The sequence below is a fragment of the Hirundo rustica genome, chromosome 7 (assembly GCF_015227805.2).
Source record: "Hirundo rustica isolate bHirRus1 chromosome 7, bHirRus1.pri.v3, whole genome shotgun sequence".
Taxonomy (NCBI): Eukaryota; Metazoa; Chordata; class Aves; order Passeriformes; family Hirundinidae; genus Hirundo; species Hirundo rustica.
Window position 1 is genome coordinate 13,242,100 of NC_053456.1, and position 23,872 is coordinate 13,265,971.

Genomic DNA, 23,872 nt, shown 5'->3' on the forward strand with positions numbered 1-23,872 from the left:
ATTACACAATTTCAAAGTTACCAGTACCTTTGAAATATTATCTTTGCCTTGCTCCCTAAAGTGATGGGAGAGAAAAATGTTAAAAGAAAGAATATTGAAATAAACTTTATTTCTCCTTTCTTAATTTTTCCTACCTCCCTGCAAATAATCAAATGGGATATGAATATGATTAAATGTATTGTCTAGAAAATATTTTCACAAGTCTTTGATTCTTAGTTTTCTTGGCTTTCTCCATGGAAAGAATATGATTCCTCATCTAGAAAAGAAGCAGATGGCTAGCATCAAAGAAGAGAGGTAGAATCTCAAGCTATGCTGGAGTGATGGAAAAATTATCTGTATTTATTATCTACTCTCATAAGAAGTTAAACAATTTGAGTCCTTTTTTTCCATCTTTCCAGCATGTATTGCCATCACACTGAGCTGTGGTCTCCAGTTCTCTTGGAAAGCAAGACTGATTTTGCATGGGAAAGATTAAATACAAAGAAAAAGGCATAGTTAAAAACAGCAGTACAGATGAAAACATCTTAAGTAATTCTTAGGTCTCTGATACTCAGCATACAGTATTAATTACAGACTTATATCAGCTCCACTTCTCTGACCTATAAAGTCTTTAAATCAGCTGGTATTTGAAGTGAATAGGAAATGAAATCACAATGTGTAACAGAGGTAAGCTGTTAACACTTAAAAAAAGAGGCAAATATTGTCAGTGAGAAGCTACTGATGAATTTTTACCTATAAACTCATTATCTACTGCAATCTCCTCCTTTCTCTAAGTCAAAAACAATCTTTCTAATGAAAGCATGTAAATTCTCCTTGTTTTTGCCTTCAAGTATGTCGAACTGCATCTCCAACAAGCAAAGCTTTTCTCACTCAGTGGAAAAGAGATGCAAAAAATCCAGTTCAGTCTTTCAGGCAAGGAATCTTTTGATCCTGTTCACACTGTACACTCTGAAGTTTAATAGGTCAAAACTAAAACAGGGGAAATAGGACTTGGATGGATTTCCGGAGGGTGATTCTTCTGGTTCTTTTTCCTTATGTACTTTCCTTCCTTTCTTCTGTCTTAGTTTTGGGACATTAACCAACTGCTTCAGAAAGACCCTCTCAACTACTCTATTACTCATTCAATTGTCTTCTCTTTTGAGAACACCTGGTGCCTTACAGACTTGCAGCAGGCATTGAACAACCTGCACATTTTACATGACTGAAGTGGGAAATGGTGACAGGGTTTAGGTATCGTTACTTTTAACAAATCAGGAAAGAAAGTTATGTTGGGAAGTGTAGAAGACAGCTTTGTGGAGGAGACAGGCAACTGTGAGTGACTGAGGATTGTTCCCAGTCTAGCTCTGGTTCACAGCCATTATGTGGCAGATAGCCGATACGTCCTCTAAATATAATTGCAAGCAACTGTTGCAGTTGGCCCCAGAAATCTTATGTTATTTACTGAGTGAGGGACCAGAGACAGTTTGATCAGTGATGATGAATAGAAAAGAAATTCCCCAGTTGACTTAAATGAGAAGCTGGCTTTGGTACCATGAGTAGGCAGGGTTGAGGTGGCAGGAGATCTGTCAGCTTATTTATCTAAAGAGAGAAACTTCTGTTGTTAGAAATCACACTGGTCACTTAGGTGTTTCTCTCTTGTAAGCACTCTTCACAGAAAATAGGAATGCTGATTAGAGTTTTCACTTCAAATCCAGTACTAAAAAGTATTTGAGGAAAGAGGTGGATTTGGCATCCAAACCCAATTTTATCATGTTTGTGTTAGCATATGGCACTTTAAATTCCTGAGTGTGCAAAACTAACTTGAAAGAAGAAGGTGCCATAACATTCAGCCAAGGACTCTGGCAGATCTCTGTCTCTGCTTTCCAAGAGGAGAGAACTGAAAGATCTGTCTCATTAGCAGAATTCATGGACATGTTTGTACTCATGAAGATTATTTTGCCATACTGGAGGGCCAATAGATGTTCTGGAGACCCACAAGGGAAAACAAGGGAACTGTAATTGGATTACGTAGAGCAGGAAAGGTTGAACAGGCTGAATAATTGATCTGTGCTCTGGCTATATGCAGACTGACTTTGAACTTACTGCTGTCTGGCATAAAACTCCAGACCACTGGCTGCAGATAATCAGGTGGGAAGAAAACCTGTGTTCCCATTTGCTTATAGGAGGTGTTTGTCTCCCAGAAGACTTGAGTTCCTAGTTCAGATTTTACAGCTGATAAGCCGTTTTTATGGTTGGATTTCCCTGGAACTGTCCTGAAAAGAATGAAAGGAAGGGCAGAGGGTCCCGTCTGAATAGATGCTCCATAGATATGTGTGGTTGTGTGTATATGTATATATATGCTCTTCAGTATTTCTGAAAGAAGGGTATTTCAGAACTCCTTTTATTGAAAGCTTTAGTCTTGAAAATTGATAGGTGTTGATTTTCAGTTACTTTTGATTTAGGATTATCTGTGTTGTGGACAGACTGAGCTGTGTACTAAGCACTGTGGTCTAGCAGAACCATTGGGTTAAGTGGAGCTACACTTGGAGCAGTGTAGCTGTTTTTACACGACAGAGAGCCTAATACTTGGAAGACTGAGTCTAGATCCAAAGAATTCTCCTCTGTCTTGTATGTGGTATTAACATATTCGTTTTTCTCACAGCATATCAATTACCTTATCAGCATCATGAAAAGGTGATTTCTTCCTTCTTGCCTTTCTTGGTGAAATTGGGTGTTTATGTCCTCATTTTTACAAGCGAGAGTGGCCTTCAGAAACTGCAGGGGGGAAAGTCTGGAGCGTGGTAGATGTACAGTTGGTGAAAGAGGATCAGATCAGGAGGTGGGCATTAGGCAAACTGGGCACACATAAATAAATCCACGGGCCCTGGTGGGATGTACGCAGAAGTGCTGAGAGAACTGGAAGATGTCATTGCCAGGCCACTCAAAAGGCAATGGACACAAACCAAAACAAGACTTCAGTGTGAGGGTGACTGAGTACTGCCACATCATGCCTAGAGAATTGTGAAGTCTCCATCCTTGAAGGTACTCAAAAGCTATGTTGACAGCTTTTCAATACCTTCCAGCTATGGCCCTCGGCAGCTGACTTGAAAGGTCAGCTTTAGTGGGATAGGATGGATATCATGTCCCCAGAGATCCCTTACAACCTCAGCCTCCATGGTTCTGTGAAAAATCATGAAAGTATGCATTTGAAGACAAATCACTGGAATTTTATGTGTATTAGCATATATTTGACTAGAGAAAAGTCATTACAATGCTACCATTATATGGTTCTTGCAAAAGGATTTTTACCAGATAAATTACTCAGTCTTCCTCTAATTTTTTCCCATTAGATGACTTAAGAACATGAGTCAGTTTTTTGTATCCCAGTGGCTGCAGCTAATTCCAAACTCACATATCACCCTTGAAAGGTTTCTATAATCAGGAGGTCACTCACTAAAGGATCTGACTTCTCCATTCACAGAGACTGGCATAACCCATGAAATAGGCAATCCTTAGAAGGACTAGTTGGTCGGAGGAGCAGAAATTTCCCAGAGATTCCTGGCCAGCCAGGCAGTTTCTCTAGAGCTCAACACAAACAAGCATTATTAACCTCAGAAAGCCATTAATGAACAAAGTTCTGTGCTGCCTTTATTATGAGTTAAGAATGAGAAGGAGGTCTTAGAGGCATATGATTACTTTTCACTAGTTTTGTCTGAAAGATTATTGCTCTCTCTCCTGCTCAGGCATCATGCAGTGCTCAAATTGCTTCTTTTTTTCCTGTTCATACCATCTTTTTTTCTGTGTTCTCATTGCTGAACATAATGGCTATTTGTTAGGTCAGCATGAAACAAGTACTTGCTTGAACAGGCATCTGTACTGCTAAAATGGAAAGAATAATGGTTAAAAGATATTAGGGAAAATGGAAACTGTGAGCCAGAATCTCTGTGAGGGCAGGTTGGGATGACTTTCTCAGGGTATCAAAACAACAGGTCTGTCTTTTTTTCCTGAGACGTGGTCACATAGTGTTAATGATGGTGTGTAATTTGCAAAGCAAGGTTGACCTTTTGAAATAAAATTCATGGGATGATACTTTATATTCCATTCACTGGGTAAAGAACAAAAACTCTTCCTGCCATCCTGGCTGCTCTGCGCGTCTTAAGTAAAATGTATAGAGGGAGATGGAAGCCTGGCAAGATTCTTCTTCATACAAAGGTCAGTTAACCCTAGGGCGTGTTAGATGTCTGATTGTCAGATTATTGGCATCCAGTGTGTGTTTAAAGAGAGAAAGGGAGATTTGAGCAGAGATATGAGTATTGGGTCCAAGAGTATGACACAGACGCTTCCTGTCATGAAGTTGAACAAGGGTGAAGTTCCAGGTCCTGAACATGATTACGAGCAATCCCAAGCACACGTGCAGGCTGGGTGTAGAATGGGTTGAGGCCAGCCCTGAGGAAGCATTGGGAGTGTTGGTTAATGAGAAGCTCAACATGACCTGGCAGTGTGATATCACAAGCTGGAAAGCCAGCCAGACCCTGCATGGTCCCTGCATCCAAAGCAGTGTGGCCAGCAGGTTGAGGGAGGGGATTCTCCCTCTCTACTCCACTGTAGTGGGATCCCACGTGGAGCACCTGAGCAGCTCTGGGCTCCCAGCAGAAGAAGGACATGGTCTTGTTGGAGCAAGTCCAGAGGAGGGCTACAAAAATGATCAGATGGCTGAAGTATCTTTCATGTAAAGACAGGCTGAGAGAGCTGGGGTTCAGCATGGAGAAGAGAAGGCTCTGAGCAGACTTAGAGCCCTTGCAGTACTTAGAGGCGGACTACAAGAAAGCTGGAGAGGAGCGTTTGCAGGAGTGGAATGGTGGGGCAAGGGAGGATGGCTTCAAACTGAAAGAAACCATGTTTAGATTTGGTGTTAGGAAGAAATTCACTGTGAGGGTGCTGAGGACGAGATGAATTGGCCAGAGAAGTTTTGGATACCCAGCCCTGGAAGTGTACAGGACCAGATTGGAAAGGACTTTGAGCAACCTGGTCTAATGAAAGGTGTCCCTTCCCAGGTCCCTCTCCATGGCAGGGAAGTTGGAACTAGGTGATCTTTATGATTCTCTGATTCTGTGATAGCCTTTGTTAATGAAGGGTCTTAAAGTGAAAGGGTTTTAAAATTTCAAAGGATCTGTAGAAAGGGTTTGGTTTAAAATTTACTAGCATAAATCTTACCATCAGAAAGCAGATGCTTTCAGGGAGATTTAACTGCAACGGAAACCCTCAGTTCTCTTCCTCATCTTTATATTCAGTCACCTTCAGGGAAAAAAAAGATAGTTAATGTTGCATTGCTTTAGAAGAAACAGTAAACACTTCTTGGCCGAAAAGAAATACCTAGGAATGTAGAGATAATGATAATGACTAATAGTGGGGCTTTTAAATTTCTCCTCCCTTGGGGGTTTCATGTAATTTTCCAATGGATCAATATTCATGTATTTTACCAATGGATAAACTGTGGCATAAAGAAAGAAGATGATTTTTTAGCAGCCATCAAGCTGGTAGACCCCAAACTGTGGCAGTGCTCTGTGTATTGCCTCCAGGGTACATAAAAGCACTGCTGTGTATGCTTACCCATGAGCTGAACTGAGAGACTGTATTTATTATTTTCCCACATCCATGGGTTAGCCCTGTTCCCATTTTAGACACAGCCACGTACACGAGCTGTTTTGTTTAGATAAGTGGTCTCCTTAAAATCACTGGAATAACTTCTGTGTTTAGGCCACTCAGTATGCGCATTGTGAGCTCTCTGACTGTGATCCTCTGGGTCATTTTTTAGATTTTGCTACATTTTCTACCTTTGAAGCAAGAAGCATCTGCCCATTCCTTGTTAATTGCTGGTCAGTCTGTGTTCAGCCAACTAGCAGCTGGTAGGAATGAGAAGTCTGTGAAGGTTAAACACATTTCTCAGTCACGTAAAGGGAACCAGCTACATTTATTGATGTTTAAGTGACAATCTCAATCTGGGTCCAGCTGTCTAGCAGGATTGTAGAGTGAACTGAGGTCATGGGCCTCCAGATAGGCTCCTTTTGCTGTGTGTGTTTTTTTCTAAGTTGAAGAAATGCAATTATATGAGAAAGTGTTGTTTTTCTTTTTTTCTTTTTTCTTTTCTTTTTTCTTTTCTTTTTTTTTTTTTTTTTTTTTGGCCTGAGTATGTTCCTTGAGTCCTGAAGGTCTCAAGCATTGAGTGAGAAGCATTCAAATAACCTCCTATTTATTATTATTTTTTTTATTACAGGAAGAGACCGCAAAAAATTGAGTGGTGGATTTTTCTTTTAAACCCTATGAAACAGTAATGTCTAAGCAAATGTAATTGCTGAGTAGTGATATAAGCAAACATGTTCAACAGTTTTTCTTTGTTTCTTCTGTGAAAAACAAATAGCAAGAGTCACCCCCTAAAAAAATGGAAGTACTTTCTTATTTAAATGCCACTGGACACTGAAGAGATGGGCTCTGTTCTTAAAATCACCAGCAGCACTTCCAGTGGAGAGTAAATTTACTGAGTAAATATCCCTGGGGAGAAGCTGCTAATTAAGGAACATGTTTCTAAGCCAGCTGCTCCTAACTGAGAAAATGGTGCTTCATTTTTAAATATCTAGGCTATGAAGAGGGACACTGCCACACTGAAAACATGCAAGTTCCTAGAGATATATTTTGTGGTAGAGATGACTGAAAAGTGTCATGTGTTGTTCTGCAATCAGTAATGAACAAACATTTATACCTCACGAGCTGCAAATGGCTTTTGAGCTAAATAATTTAATTTTTTTTTCATAATAGCAACATCAGTAGCCTCACTAATATATTCCATCCTTTGTTTAATGTGTGCTTTCCTTAATTATTTTCTTTCAGCTATAGCTTGGGTGAGTCTGGAGGGTGTATGTGGTAGTGTAGTTAAACTCTAGCAGTCCAACAAGGGTGACTGTTGATTTGAGACAGCTATAAGAAGCTCTGTTACTCCTAAACATTTTTTCTGGGTGACTGAGACAATAAGACATGCAGGGGTAGTCCAATGCCCTTTTGTTTAATGCATTGTTTCACTATTTCATGCATACGCATTTTCCCCGTATCAGAGTTGTCAGCTGCCCTGGTTTAAATGTGTAACTGATGTTACACAATGGTGATAAATTTGTTCATTCTACATGTGCCACCCACATGTGTTCCCTGAATTAACCTCAGCTTCTCTGAGCAAAGCAAGATGTCTCACCAGCTGCTCCAGCCAGTTTAAGTCATTAAAAAGTGCTGTTGAAGTTGGTGAGAGTCGTTGGGCTCAATTTGGGCTCATTTAAAACCAGTTTCCATAAATAAAGGTCCTGCAGAGAAGTCCCAGACTCCAGTGGATGTCTTTCCCTTCCTTGCTGTTCGGTCCTTCAAGATGAAATGACACAAGACCTGTGGTCCTGATGACATGTGTGGCAAGAATTTGGCTTAAGAGTGATGGATTTACAGACCAAATTCCTGAGACCCATTTTCCTTTTCTGCAAAGCTGCTTTAATCTTTTTGCCAAATGCCTAGCACTGGCTGAGGTCTTTCAGAAAAGGGAGTGTTCTCCTGAGGTACTGTGCATTGTGTAACATTTTCCCTTTTCTAGATGATGATTTAAAAATGACTGTTTGATTTTCAGCACAAGCTTTGGCAGTCCAGGATGAATGTAAAGTTGGTGGGCATAGGCCACAAAGCCAACAGATTGTTTCTGACATTCCACGCAGGCACTGCTGTAGACGCAGATAAAAGAAAGGCAGCTCCCCTGTTGACATGTTCAATCAGCACAGGTTTGGGACATAGAATATGTAACACCATGACCAAGCTATTTCTTCACACTGTGCAGTCTGGGAATATTTTTTTTTTTTTCTTCAGACTGAGCACTTTGAAATCTCTAACCAGTTTTGTATCCTTATTAGCACTAGATATAAAGAGCTGCTACAGCAGCTTATCCTCAGAAAAAAAAAGAAGCAGTTTGAAGGCACCATGCTGTTTCTGTAGCTGCCTGGAGGTTGGTTATGCTGACACTGATCATTAGTGTTCTTCTAGCAGGTACAAGTGCTGGCCTCCATCATCATTGAAAGAGTGTCCTGGGAATGTCTTGTTTCAGAAAAGCCACCTCAGACACAGTCTCCAGCATGGAATGGCATAAATACTGCCCTTTAGTCTCTGTTTCCCAGGACGTCCCTCTGCACAAGGGAACCCCCAAGAATCCTGTTCAAATGGCTCTTAGCTGTTTGATATCACTGGGGAAATGTCACTCAGCCCTACAACTGATGGATTATAGTGTTGCAGGTTGCGGACTGAAGACCACAGCGATGTGCAGCGAGCCAGCTTTGACACTGGTGGTGGTCTCATCCAGCAGCGTGGCAGCCCACGTGGAATCATTTCCTCGGGAAGTGCTGAAAAGAGGCCATGCTGTGCTCGGTAACTCTGTGGCTAAGCTAAGCCTGCCCCCCTCTCAGGCTGCTCCAGAGGCAGGATTCAAAGCTGAAGGGGATGGATAACTACAATAATCATGTGTGAATCTACTCTTACTGCTGGGCTAATGTGCCCGCTAAAATTTTCCAGCCAAGGCCAAAAGAAGTATATCTTTCTTTTCCTTTCTCTCGCTCCCTTATTGATTTAGTAACAATTGCTCCAAGCAATTCAGCGTACATTAGAGAAGGGACACAACTGGTTGTGCATTGCTTGAGCATTATGACGCTCCAGGTGTGCATGCTTAGACATGGAGAGCTGAAAAGAGGATGACAGGATTGACAACAGCAAGACTGACAGAAATTGCACTGCTCATGATTAGTGTGAACCCCTCTTGTGAGGCAAAAGTGATGCAAAATAGAGAATAGGGAGAACAGAGCTGGTTTATGCACTGATTTCCATTTGCAGTTACTGACACTGGGCTGATGTGATGGAGAAAGTCAGTGGACCAGATAATCAAAATTCAGAGGACAAAATAAAATTCTTAATAATAATCCTAATTACCAATCCATTTATTTTGCTTGTCAAGTAATAAAATGGCAATTTAATCTTCCAGGAAAATTATTCTGTAATTTGAACACAGCAGTTTTAGTATTGATGCAAGGCAAGTTCTCATCTACAATGGTGAAAATTCAAAACACCTCGAAAGATGAGCCCACCTACTTCTGGTTTATATTAATGCAAATTTGGCCCCAGGCAAAAGTCCAACTTGAATTCAATAGTTTTGAAGAGCAGCTGTCCATAAAAAAAGTTGCCACTGGAACTCAAAGCAATTTGACAAGGTAAAATGCCATTCACCAATCTCTTTACATGATTTAAGGTGAAATTGCACCACTTTAGAAAGTAAGATCTGTGCTTAATGGATGCCAAGAGCCTACTCCATTGTCTCCCAAAAAATGGAGCAGATGGTTTCTGGTTTAAAATCAGTGCTTTCCTGACAAAGCCAATGAGTAAATCCCTGGATAGGCTGCATGTCATGCTGGCTCCCTTTGAACACAGATGTTGTTATTGTTGATCACCTGCATAGAGTATATAATTATATAAATTATAATTTCGTATGCATGTGTGTTCATAGCCTTCAAAAAAAGCAGAGAAGTTTTTTTTTTTACATTTACAAACTAAGGTCACAGACCACACCCAGGCCCTGTTCCATTTTCTGTTCATCTTTCAAAGGCTCCAGGTAAGAGGCAGCCTATAAAGTGCTTCTGCTGAGACCTGATTTTTAGTTTGGACCAGTCTGTTAGACTAGCATATTTTAGTTTCAGCTTACTCTGTGTGGCCATCTTGGCTGTAGTGTGTAGGGTCAGTCAACCTTTCTATTTTTTATCAGCTCTCCCACCCTCCAGAGCAAATCTGAAGAACTTCCTTTGTACTTGGGCTTCTTTTCTCATGTATTTCTAAAGTATTTCTAAGATGTTTACACTGTTAATCCCTGTTGATGCATCTTTCGTTCAGCACCAGATAACGTGATTGTGATTTAGGTTTGAACCTTTGAGTGTGACAGTCATGGTGATAGACAGCACCTCACTGCCCTCACTGTGCAATGGGGGCTGGGAGCTGTGCATTATGATTTGGGGCAGCTGAATTGGGACCTATAATATCACACTGAATAATTTAACAGTTTTTACTGACCTTGATGTTCCCCTCTAATGTCCATAGCTGTGTGTGAGAATTTAAATGCCTTTTATTGCTTTTTTTCTATTTTGACTTTAAAATTTCTCCTGATCCAGCAGACCTCTCAATCAGCTAAAAAGCCTTCATCCTAGTAGTTCATTCTCATTTTCCTTCTTGATTTTGGAAGCTATTATTCTATGCTACAAATCCCAGAGAGTGTCAGTGTTCATCTGGGATATACTGAATTTTGTAAAACGTTTTTTTTAAAGTACAGCTCTTAGGAGGAAAACATTCTGGCAAGGGAAAATGATATTAACGGGACTAGGGATGCCATCCTGAAGGACTACCAACTTCACTGTGAGGTGTGTAGAGGTGGAAAAAATCCTGACGATTTTCAGAACAGGGACTAAATGCTGGACCATTTCTGAGGGTTGGGGTGTTGTCAGCATTCATTTATTTCTTTGGAGACAGTTAAAAATAGCACCAGAAAATCTTTTTTTAACTCTATGTTACTATGTTAACTACAGTTCCCTGAATTTTGGTTGCCAATGCATAAAAAGAGTTTGAAAAGTTTCAGATTTTTTTCGCTCTGCTACTTAATTCTCCGAAAAGTATGCTTGAAAGGATTTTACCAGAATAGATCCTTTTTCTTTTAGATTATGCCATATGTACCTCCATGTGTGTCTGTATATATCTATATCTATATCTATATCTATATCTATATCTATATCTATATCTATATCTATATATCTATATAATCTATCTATCACTTATACACATTCCCTGTAATCATTTGTTGAAGGATTAAAATTCATACTGGATTCCTTGTTTCCTCGTGCATTTTGATTTTTTGTGGTACTGTTATTTAATGGAAGTCACAATGCTTTTTTTGATAGCAAGACTGAATGAGGTGTTTGGCATTCATTTTTATATGAATTACATTAATTCCTTCAAATATGTTAAAAGTAAAGGTACTTCTTTATTACATAAAAATGATAATGTAATTATAGGCCTTTAACTCTTCGAAATTAAGTTATAATTCTTAGAGTTGTCACTTTCTTCTGTGTTGTCTGTTACATCTGGATGAAAAGAAATGATAAATCTCAGGATTATTAGTTTAGTAGAGCAGTGCAAGCCCTGCATGCCCTCTACTGGAAGTATTTCCTTGCAGGATGATGTAGATCAGATTCTGGCAGTGCTGGATGGATATCTGACCTGCAGACATACACACTCGCCTCTGATACACTTAGTTACTCATTAAGTTACATAGCAGTTTGTTAACCCAGTAGGAAGGAAAGCTCCTCCAGTGCACTATTTTCTTCACACTTTTCATTACAGCTTGTACTTTTGACCTTCTTGACTTATTAACCTCGTTACTACACAGCAGTAAAAAAGAAAATGAATTATTTGTTGTGAAAAGTTATTGAATGATATTACGTTACTGACACAGGTTTTATATGTACAATTTTGCTCTGCTTTTAAGGAAGTTTACAGGTCCGATACAAGCTGAGTAAGGATGGGCTCCTCATTTTCACTATTGACTCTGGAAATTTTGCCAACCGAGAGCTGCACCATGTGAAGATTAACAGAGAAGGCAGAGAGCTCATCATTCAGGTATGGCATGGCTTATGCTGAGTGTTAAATAACACTTTAGGCCTCTCTGGGCACAGGTTGCTCAGAGAGGTTGTGGATTCCCATCTCTGGAAGTGTTTAAGGCCAGATTGGATGGGACTCTGAACACACTGATCTATCAGTGGGTGGTGTCCCTGTGCACATCAAGAGGGTTGGAACAAGATGATCTTTAAGGTCCCTTCCAACCCAAGCTATGTATGTCCTGTGAATTCTGGGAATCAGACTCCCTGGTCTCAATACCTGCACCAGCAGGAGGCAAAGGTTTCAGCAGCAGAACAGCCCTGTAGCTTTGAGCAAAGCCCATCTGGACCTTATTCAAAGAGTACTCAACAGTGGTGTTTTCCACTGAAGGGTCCTTCCCTTGCTTCTGACAATCTGTGAGTTGAATTTCTTTGACCAGGAATTCGTCTGGACCATTGGAGTGGTTCTGTTTGGGTGTGTTTCTCGAGGGAGAGCATGACCCCAGCTGCCTTATCCTCTCACAGAAAAGGAAAAGCTGAGGGAATGCAGGGTGCAGTCACCATGTACATGGCAGTATCCCATCCTAGAAACTAGAAGCAAGCCATGCTGAGTGTGACAGCATCATGAGAGACAGAAGCCTTCGTCTGCCTTGTTCCCCTGCATCACCTGTTTTTCCAAGGCAGGAAGAAGAGGACCAGCTTACTGCTCCTTCTGCTTTTCTTCTAAGGCTAATTATAGTCATCCATATTGCAAAACAGGTTGGCTAGATCTGAGCAAAAATCATTTAACAGGGAAGGGTGGCAGAGTCTATAGAGAGGTTGTATCTTAAGGAATAGAATGAGAAGACAAAACCATGCAGCATTACATTTTTTTTTTCTTTCCTCTACAGTTTCCATCACTGGGTGGTAAAATAACACATCACACAACTACAGTGGGTAGGCCTCATTATCTAAGAAGAAGGGTTATGCTAAAAGCCAGGGTTTTCCTCAAGTACCAGTCTTCTATTGTCTGCTGCTCTGTGGTTTTCTTCTGTGCAGAACTAATTCTTCACAATACATTTCTAGAGTGGCATCCTTTGAGTGCATTCTGAAGTGACTAGACATGGATTTTGGGAAGCCAGGGGGATTTCAGGGTCAAACATTTTAAGCTTTTTTGCAGGGGAAGTTTCTTCAAAGTCCTTTATATGACTATTCTGGTATACCTTTAAGCTTCTCATGCTAAAATCAAAGCACATTCACTTTGCTATCTTTAGAAACTGTATCACACTTGGGGGCAGAATTAACTGATTTGCAGCTGAGGACATTCCCAGCGGTTTTCAGTACAGTGAGATCCAGGGGTGTCCATGTGCTGTTGTACTGAAGTAATTTTATTGACCTCTTCCAGGTTGATCAAGTTCTCAAACTCAAACACAACTTTTCTGAGATTGATTTTAAGGCCATTAAGTCACTCACCTTGGGCAAGGTCACAGGTAGGTTCTACTAAAAATATTCCTGATTTGTGAGACATTGCTATTCTGGAATTAGCCTATGCTGTGTGTGGGATTTTTGATAGAATTGGGGTTTGTTTGGATGGTTTTGCTGTAAGAGTTGGCCTGAGCATTCCAGAACTCCTATTTATATATCTCATCAATGCAAAACTTTGGCACCTTTACTTGTTTGCACCGATAGCAATATTAAGTTGCTCCCTCCCGTGAAGTGATTCATACAGCCTGTGTGGCTGCACAGGGCAGCATCTTGGCCTAATGATACCATTGTGCTGACTGCAGCTAGCTCCTCTCCAGCCATTTCTGTTTCCTAACGATAAGAACAGCTCAATGAGCCTTCTTCCCCTCTATCTTTTTTTTCACTGCCAGTCTTTTTCCATTTGAATTCTGCAAGGAATATTGCATATAGCACTTAAGCCACAATTCTGCAAGTTCTCTACATGGACCTTCTTGATCTTTACTCCTTTAAGCCACTACAAGACCAGGAAAAAAACCTGCCTGAAATTTGGAAAATAGAACTCCTCTTTTTTATTGTCAAGTATGTCATATTCCTTTATATAGTCTTGTTCTTTCCCAGTAAGATTCTAAATGCTTCCTTCTTTACAGACATTTCAGTCCTTTGTTCAAATTGGACCTCCATATCCAGCCTGACATCTGTCTCCCCATTGCAATTTTATATGTTTCATTATTAGCGCACGAGGCCTGTGGGACTGGCAGCTAGACAGACATTACAGACATCCTCTAGTTCCTGCTCGTGCAGTGTAACTCCATAGAATAACAGCAGTGCTTTTTGTATCACATTTTATTAAATAGTTTAGTAGCAGGACCTGATTATCCCCTTAGATATGTATAATGTTTGGGTTTTTTTCAGAATGCGGCTGTCTTCCAAGCCTTTGTGGACAGATTTGGGAGCCTGACAGTTTTCAGCCCAATTCAGAGCTAAGCTAAAATTCCCACTTTGTCAATTTTAAACTGTAGTGCTGATAATCTAAAAGAACATTACTCATCCTGACCTCTGCCTGGAACCTGAGCTATAGACACCAAATCAATAAAGCAAGGATTTTTTTTAACCAGAAAGATGGAAGGTAGCACAAAGACCTTCAAAAATGTAGCCAGCAAGCTGACATGGTGAAGCTCAGCATTATGGAGAGAAACTGGATTTAGTCACAAAAATATGATTAACTTCACAAGTGCAAGTTGATGCAAAGCCAGAAAGCCGAGGTGTATCTCCAAAGGTCAGGCATTCAGTTCCACTGAACACCACCGACTTTTCGCCTTCTTTTATTTCTCTCTTGCCCCAAAGTTAATTGGGATTTTGTTTAATATGGCAATAGTTCATGCTCTGTAACGACACTAAAGCAATAAGCTTGTCCATCCAGGTGGTGAAAGGTACTATTACTGTACTGGAAATGACACAATGAATCCCAGCAAGTCACTTTAATTCCAGCCTAATCCTAATTCCAGTTTCTTTTTCATATGCTAACCTTTCTACAAACTGTTTCTTCTGCATTAGGATTTAATTTTCCAAGTTTTATCCCACAGCTGTAGCTATGCTCATTACTCCAGCTTGTCAACATCCCTCTGAATGGTGACACAACCATCTGGTCACCAACTGCTCTCCAGTATCTTCTCCAAACTTTTTCAGGTTACACACTATTCCATGATGGAAAGAAAAAAAACCAAACCGGAAATTACCAATGTTGAGAGTATTGCTTTGTTGTACAAAAAGGAGAGCTGGACTTTGTCATTTTGGGACTGTGGAACTTAGATAAATATGTTAAATCATTATTTATCCTGTTGTATGGGTAAAATGTTGACTATAGCTTCTTTTAATGATGGCTCATCAGGTGAATACAAGTGACTTAAATCAGTGTCTACGAAATTTGTCCTTCTCATTGCTCATGTCCTCAGCAAAGCATGCTGAGCCCTTGCAGATGCTTTGGATTAGACCTAGACTTCCTCTCGTGTTTATCTTGGATTCCACTGCAGTTACATCCCTAAAGGCATTCATTAGGAAATTTAACTGTCTGCTGTAAGAGAACCATGCAGGAAACACTCTGTTCTACATGTCCTACATATCTATGCTATAATCTCCTGAAAATCTGTCTCTCTTCTTTCCTGTCATGCCACTGCTTATTTGTCTCCTCTAACAGTCTGATCTTGGCTGTCTAATCAGATGGTTATGCCACCTCCTTTCTTGACTCCACCATAGTTTTCCAGTGACTGGGAGATCTCAAAGAGGTCTTCCAGCAGGACATCACAAAAGCTTGAAACTTCTTCCTCACCAGATTTTCTTATGACAACCATTTTAGCCCAGCTGAAACTTTTGAAAAGTGCGCTTTTATAAAATGGCCAGTTTTTTAAATAATAGTGTTTCCCCTGCTTCTACCCCTCCACACCCCAGCCCCATTACACTTACTTTAGGTACTTACACTCTAATATTTTTTTTTCCTTCTTTTTAAACCAGCTATGGGGTGGGGGTTTTTTGTGGGGTTTGTTGTTTTGGGTTGTTTTTTTTTTTTGTTTTGTTTTTTTTTTTTTTTTTTTTGTGTTTTTTTTTTTTTTTTTTGTTTTTGTTTTTTTTGTTTGGTTTTTTTTTGGTTTTTTTTGTTTTTTTTGTTTTTCCCCATTGGCTGCCTTTTACCTAGCTGTGAATTCTGGGAAAAAACCCTCTGTTTTAGGCAGAGGAGTCTCACCTGGAATTCAAAACATAGGGACACTCACTCTACCACAGACTACTTGAATGACCTTGGGTCCATTTATGTGCAGATATAAAGGTAAGCAGGCATTTTATTCCCACTGGAACCAGTCTGAGCTTTAGTATCTCCTTTCTCTATCAGTAAAGCATAGATAATAGAACAGCCCTGCATCAGAGGGGTGCTGGGAGGATAAAAGCATTAAAGGCTATGAGCTCTTCAGGTACACAGTAATGGGACCATATAGCTGCCTTGGAAAGATCAATCTAAATATAAGTGTGGCTTTGAAGACAAGGGAGTAAAAGGAAGCATCATTCAAGTAGCCAGCAGATGTCTGTTGAATTCATCCTCACTGTACCCAACAGCAATAGAAAAATATTATTATCCTGGAGTTTGTTTTCTTTTTTACTTCACAAATATAGTGTCAGGACACAAAAGGACCTCTCCAAGGCTCATCGGTACCAGTGGGAGCTTTTCCATGGAGAGCACTGGATTCGGGCCCCATGTGGGTCATACAGTTTATGGCAAAGCCTCAGTGAAATTTTAACCAGAGTCCCAGTTCATTTACTTTAAGTGCTCCTTGCAGAGATCATACTGCTGTATTTAACCACACGAACATTCTGACCTATCTGTGAGGCTGGCTTTGCTTTGAGCAAGAGATTGAACTGCGTGACCTTCAGAGGTGTCTTTCAACTTAAATTATTTTGTAATTCTCTGATCTTAGAGACACATTTGCATGTGTTTAGGTGTTGTCTACAAAGAGCTGCCATCCCAGTGGAAAATATAATTTATTTGTTTGCAGGTTTACTTTAATGAATCCTTGAAAACTTTGTACTATGCCCCAACATGTCTAAATTTTTCATCATTATTGTCCCTGGGGAAAATAATCTCTGATGCACAGAAGTGAATTTCATTGTTTATGTATTTTCATCTGAGCAATTTAATATAGTAGCTGTGTAGTGATACCAGAGTAAAAGGGTAGCACTGAAAGGATTCAAGAGGATTTTGAAGAAGGTTGCAAGTATTTCTTTAGAGCCTGTTAGTGTTGAGCTAATTTATTTAGCTCAATAAATTATTCAATAAATCAATTTTATTTATTTGTTGTCTTCGAAGTGATCAATTAGCAGACCTTCCGACATGGGTAGCATAAATGATTGTGCATTCTAGCACAGGAACATGATATCTTTTATCTCTAAAAGCCTGAGCTAAAACACACTCAAGTTTCCACTGAGTCATTCAGCTTTGATATAAAGTGTATGTAAAAGAAAGTTTATCTGGAAAGTAATTTTATTAAAATCATTACCTAGGTGCAGTACAATTCTTACGATTTCTACAATAGCTTTTCTTATTAAAAGTTCATGGGGAGAAAATTGAATCTGTACACTGAAGAGATCACAGAGCAGTTCATCCAAGAATATTATATAGGGGTAGATGATAATGGGATAATTAAATCACAAGGGGTAAGTTGTCATTAACTCTGAAATACCAAAGCTGCCTTAAAGAATTAATTCCTTTTAGAAAGTTTCTTTGAAAAATGCCTAAGTCTTTTTTTTTTTTTTTTTTTTTTTTTTTTTTTTTTTTTTTTTTTAATGAAAGACATTCCTGTTTTTAAGCTCACCAGATCACAATTTGCAGTTTAAAAATACAACAGGGTATGCAAGAGATATTGGCTGGACTCTTCTGGTCACTGCCAAGCTCATTTCTTTACTTCAGACTCTTCTTGCCCTAAATACTTATTTCTTAGACCATATTGTGAAGAAAGATCTCTAAGGTGAATTTTAGGGTGCCTTTAAAAGCCACTTGTTTTCCTCCTAGTAGCCTAGTAAAGCATTAAGGAAAATGGAAATGACTACATAAGATGAAAGAGGAGAGGCTTTTGCCAAGATGGCAAGAGTCAAACTGGCAAAACTCAGTTGTAACCAGGAAAAACGTCTGTGTTTTTCACTCCACTGTCTTTGTGGCAGACTCACACCAAGAAATGAGGTTATTCCAAAGATATGTTTTTGGGTTCCAGGCTAACCCAAGATAAACTTTCTGCCCTTTCTAACTGAATGATTGATGTCAGCAATGTTTACTGAGATTGTTGATGGATACAGCAGCACATTTTTCAAGGTACCTGCACAGTGCCTTGTAGTCAGCTCTTCTGAGACAGGTGCAGTGTGTGGAGACTACAAGTTACCTCAAGGTCATGGATTCAAATCTGGTGACAATGTCAAGAAGTAATCTTGCCATTCCTGTTCAGCACCTTGGCAAAATGAGGTTTAAGTTTCTGAGTGACACGAAAATAATGTTTATAAAGAAATAAATAATGTTTTTGGTCTTGTTTTACACAGTGATACCTTTAGAAAGAGGGTATTTTACCCACTCTCTCTGCAGAAAAATAACTTTTGATTTCTCTTTGATTCCAGTTACCTGTCCTATTTGTTTTCATTTACTGTGTCAATTTTTTTGTTTCATTACTGAGCAGATTGATGCTTGGTCCTAGACAATTCTCATGGAATTCTATTAATGATGAAAATTAATTTCCCATTACTGAGATATGAAGACTTAAAATCACTTTATCTGAAATCTTAAAACAAGTATGTGGTATGTGGCAGAGGTGTATAATGAAACAGCAGAGGAACAGGATGTCTGATTTTCTGAATAGGAATAAATCAGCATATAAGTTATGTTGATACAATTCATAAAGTTTAAAAAATACAACCACATGTTAGACTTAATCCTCATTATCATGGAAAGCCATTGCAAATACATGGTAAACCAACATAAAGCTTGCTGAGCTGTGACAATTCAGACAGCTTCCAGGGATCAACTACAGGACCCAACAAGAAGCCAGGCCAACATATGCACAACTTAGCAAATAAAGCTTAAAAATTACTTCCTAAATGTAGGGGTAAACTTAATTTGTGGAGAATTAGCAGTTTAATTACTAAAAGCGGAAAAATATTGCCTTCTTATTCTCTGTGTAGCAATTAGCCAAAATATCTCATTCTCCAGTGCTGGGAACAGAAATGAAATGCTAAAATGTCAGAAGATCAAACCAAGCCATCAGCAGCAATTCAGTGTGATTTTCCAGACCAGTGAAATGCTTGGAAAGATTCCTAGCATTGTCAGGTCAGAGGAAGGCCACTGAAGTTTCTTATGACCTTGGCTGAAGCACAGAACCATGGAACTTCACCAAGTTGCTTCCCTCACTGAGCACTGTGTCATGTCGTGAAAACACCTTTTGGAAAAACATTTTATTGTGATGCAAAAACTCCAAAGGACGGAGTGTCCTTTAATAAGCCTTTCGTAGAGCTGACCGTGTCATAATCACAGGTTTATTATCCTCTCAAGAATTCAGAGGGCAGCACAAGTCGTTCACATCAAAGTTGTGCAGCTTTCTTGTAGAGAGCAGTGAAAGCCCCCCTTTCTGACAGACATTAGGCACACACCTAAAGCTGTATGATAGAGCAAACAGTATTTGTACACGTGGAATTTTTGCCACAGGAAAAATTGGGGTGGTTTTGGTTTGTTCATTTGATTTAGGTTTTTTTTTTTTTTTTTCCCAAACTTCAAAATCTTTCAACAACAAATCTCTGAGTTTTCATTCATACAAAGTTTACTTTGACAAAAGGCTCATGGAATTGGCCCTTAATGTAACTTTTAAAAATGCCTGCAGAAGTACTGAATCTTTGACTTTTCAGACCACTGTACCGTGAAAGAGGAATGCATTATTTCTTAGGCTTAACGTAGAAAGGAGCAAGTTAGATTGTCTGGTTATAAAAGGTAGCAAAAAAATCACCTTTTGTGTCAGAGCTAAGAAAACAATAAAAGCTGAGTGTAGGAATGTTTACAAAAGGTTTTATAAATTCAACAAAGATGGCAAATACTGTAAATCAGTCTTTTATTTTATGTAAACCTTCTTGCAGGAACCTGGAAGCAATTCTTTGTCTGTTTTATAACATCTCAGCCAAAATCTCATTAAAAATCTCAATGCAGTCAATTCCTTTATACTTTCAGAAGAGCAAATGTGAACTTCTGCAAGATTGCAGGTTTTCCAGTGGCAAAGCCTCACTGTTTCCCTTCCCATCTTGCGGCTCAGAGGCTGTGCCCCTGACAGCTCTGCAAACTGAGCATTTCTCCTGTGAGGCCCCTGAGAGAGCAAGCTGATACTGTATCTTGCTTTGCTGAGAAACAGCCACACTCTTCTGTGTTATATTTCCACTCAAATATAATTAGAATCTTTCTTGGCTAATTCCCTCTGGGTGCATGGCATAACAGTCACAGATCTTGGGCACAAAAAAAAAAATGTGTGATTTGGGCTGACTCTGAGATTTCTTTGTATTTTCTTATACAAAAATAAGTTTATATGATTAAAACAGCAATGTCAGCTTTGAGAGAAGGTGTGTTTTTTGGTGGTGGTTTTTTTTTTTGTTTGTTTTTTTTTTTTTTTTTGTTTTTTTTTTTGTTTTTTGTTTTTTGTTTTTTGTTTTTTGTTTTTTTGCCTAAATCCTGACCGCTTGTAAAACCTTTATATTGGAATAATAATGGAAAAATTGAACCTTACTTTAAAATTTAGCATCTTAGTCTTTCAATATTTGAAAACAAACTTGAAAAACTAGGAACTCTGCTTTCCCAATGTCATTGGAAGTATTCCCAAAACTTTCAATGCTAGAAGGTTGTTTTTGTTTTTTTTTTTTTTTTTTTTTTTTTTTTTCCTGTTAGCAGGTACTTTTTAAAACTTGGCGTGAGTTTTGATACTGTATCTGTGTGCATTTGTAGGCTTTTTTCTTGTTTGATTGACCTAGTGCATCACATTTGATACATCTGAGCAGTACGAATTTCAATTTCTGCAAAGTAAATAATGTGAGTTTGGAGAAAATAGAAAATGGCATCACTGTCCTTCCCTGACTTTCCCAAACAATCTTTAATATTAAAACTTTTGGAAGTAATTTTTTTACTGTGAAGGTGGAACACTGGAACAGGATGCCCAAAGAAGCTGTAGATTCTCATCCCTGGAAGTGTTCAAGGCCAATTTGGATGGGGTCCTGAGCAACCACGTCTCGTAAAAGGTGTCCTTGCCCGTGGCAGGGGGTTGGAATGAAATGATCTTTAAGGTTGCTTCCAAATCAAACCATTCTATGATTGTATAAAAAAAAAACTTGCCTTTGATTTGCTTTCTCTTTGTGAAATTTAACTGAACACATACCAACAGATAAGTTATTTGTGCTGTTTTATTTACAGGCTGGAAAATAACACAGAGATATTTGTTTTAATTTTGACTTAGATAAGAAGAGGTATAGTTTTATTCTTTATTTTATTAGTGAAATGGGGCTAGTAGAGTGAAAGCCTGACTCATAACTAGGAAGATTCCTAGGAATTCTGATAGTAAAAAAGTAGTAAAATGAATAGGTGCTTCAGAAAAGTTGAATAATTAACTCTTGAGGAAGGATGGGAAGCTGAGGTAGCAAGCCATTCAGTGACAGACCACATACAGCATTTTATGACAAAAAATAGAGAGCAGGGTCTTTCATCCTGCAGAAGGGGAGGAGGAATGCCTTGAAGGTATTGTCCATATATGTGCAACTGATGCTGCTAGCAGACGCAAAAAAAAAAGAGTATCAGCCCCAGAATTCTATGGTAGCTATTTAACTCATTTTTACTAGTATTATTATTGTTGTTGTTGTTTTCATTGTTATTGCTATTGTCATGGTTAGTAGATATGATGTGCTAGATATTGTCCATTAGTAGAGAAAATGGATGAGGAATAAAGTGCAGTGCAGGCTTTTACACTCAAGACGATTCAAGGTAAGTAGCATTATAGAGAAAGGAATTTGGGAACCTCATGGGTCAGGCCAGGGAGAACTTGTAGGCTGCTGAAGAAGAACCTGAAGAGTTGAAATTGGATAATAGATATAAAAGGGGTGGGTAGGGCAAAAGAGGATTCATTTTCTTAATGTCTTCCTAAAACAGTCAATTGCCAGATGTTTTTCTGTTGTACTGCAGACAGTTTGTCCCTGGACCCTGAAGTCTCCAAGGCAAATGCCTATGGTTTCACTGGCTGCATGTCCTCTGTCCAGTACAACCACATCGCTCCCCTGAAAGCTGCCTTACGCCATCCCAGCATTGCGCCCGTGACTGTCAAAGGCTCCTTGACAGAATCCAGCTGTGCATCCATGATGGAAGCTGATGTGAACACAGCAACCACAGTATATTCCTCATCAGGTGTGTCCTGCTGGGAGGGGATTGGGGAGTTTGAAGGATACTGTAGAGTGAGGTTTCCTTCCTTTTTGCTGTAACGCAATCATGACAGTATGGATAGTGTCACTTGTTACAGTCTGAATCGTGGAACTGGGAAGTTGCTTTTTTTCTCAGAATCAGGAGTATTGAGGATGGGCATCAGGACTAGTCAAGGCCCCTTTAAAAGTCATTGTTCTGAAACAATGTTTTCAGACTAAGTTCCTGGATCTCCTAAAACATGCCTGCCTAGAACAAACAAAAAAGTCCCAAAGATGTAGTGGAAAAGCTTTGAAAGTTTGGTTATGTACCTGATTTGTCATTCCTGTCCACTCCAGATAATTCTGGTGCTGCAGTTCTCAAAAGAGAACATAAATATTACACAGATTCTATATCCCAGTGGTGATAAAGCAATATAAGTCATACAAAAAAACCCAATTCAAATCTGTTCTCACTTTAACAGCAAAATCTCTTGCACAAACGCCTTGGCACATGTGGCTTCCACTGGATTCTTGTACTCCATTCTGTTTGACTAAAGAGAGGGAGCATTACTTGAGCACCACCAGCAAGTTGATTCCAATTGTTTGTATATCTTTTGCAATCCTGAAACTGTCCTCTGGGAATCTGAAGTATTTTGCATATGTGAATTTGTATGCAGAGAAGGAAACTGAGAGCAGCTGGAACTGTTGTCGCCATGAACAGGGACAATCAAGTTGCTGCTTGGATGTGGCAGAATTCTTAATGACCAGAAAGGGGTGCAAATTAAGGGCTGGTTTTTGCCCCTTGACATATGAAGCTACTTTCTCCTTTTTGATAAGTGATAAAACTCTGGTTTAGATCATAATACAATTCCTTTCACATTTGTACTTGCATCAAATCCCCATTTCCTGCAGCTTCTGCCTAAGATATTCAGCAGAAAACAAATGATGCTATTAGCATTCTGCATAGGGAAAAAGCTGCTGATTACTCTGGAGAGTGGCTGCTGGTGTGCGTGTGCTCCTCCCCAGCCCGCCACTTCCTTCTCACTGCCTCGAGTTGTCCGAGGTGTCTGCTCTGATGCACAGACAAATGTGTCTTGTGAGTTCTGAATGGGCAATCAAACTGAAAATATTAACTCCTTGCCCTGTGATCTGTCACCTCAATGATCTAATTTTTCTAAGGAGTTTAGAAAGCAGTAAAACTTGAGGTTCAGAACTTCAGGACAGAACACAGAGCAGAGCGTAGCATTTGAACTTAAATATTTAAAGCATACAATCAGTTGCACTCCATTGTTAAGGTTAAGCACTGTTGCATCAGAAATGCAGAATTAATATAAAAGCTCATGCCTGTCTTGCCACTCTGTGCTCTAAAATATGATTTCCTCTCAATGTGATGAATTATCTGACATTCCAGTCTCACTATTCACACTGGATTTGATTAAAGCCTGAATAAGATCTTTAGAACAAGTGAGCTCTGAAGACTTCATGTCTTTATATGCTAAAGTAAAAGCAATGGGTGGTTGATTCTTGTTTTCAAAAGAATTCCAATTTGTAGCAAATTGTAATTTCTTTAGATGTACTCAAGCATTACATTTCTACATGGAAATGACACATTTTAAGAAATAAAAAGAAAACAGTCAAGGATTAACTTTCAAATTTAGTGCTCATATCTCAATTCATCACTTCCCAATTTCTCATTATTGAGTGTCTGAGAAGAAAAATAGAACTTCAAAGGAGGCTGTACATGTCTGCGTCGATATTCTAATGTGCAGATACAACAAAAAAGCCCACTAGGAAAACTCTTTAAGTGTGTGAAA

General features: G+C 39.2%; 1 protein-coding gene across 1 annotated transcript in view; it reads left to right on the forward strand.

Moving 5' to 3' along the window:
- CNTNAP5 (contactin associated protein family member 5) overlaps positions 1-23,872 on the forward strand; it is a 270,985-nt gene that overhangs the window by 241,708 nt on the left and 5,405 nt on the right. Inside the window, exons 20-22 of the mRNA XM_040068846.2 lie at positions 11,570-11,700; positions 13,063-13,147; positions 21,847-22,065. Of these exons, the coding sequence (XP_039924780.1) occupies positions 11,570-11,700; positions 13,063-13,147; positions 21,847-22,065 (435 nt within the window). The remainder of the gene's footprint in view (positions 1-11,569; positions 11,701-13,062; positions 13,148-21,846; positions 22,066-23,872) is intronic.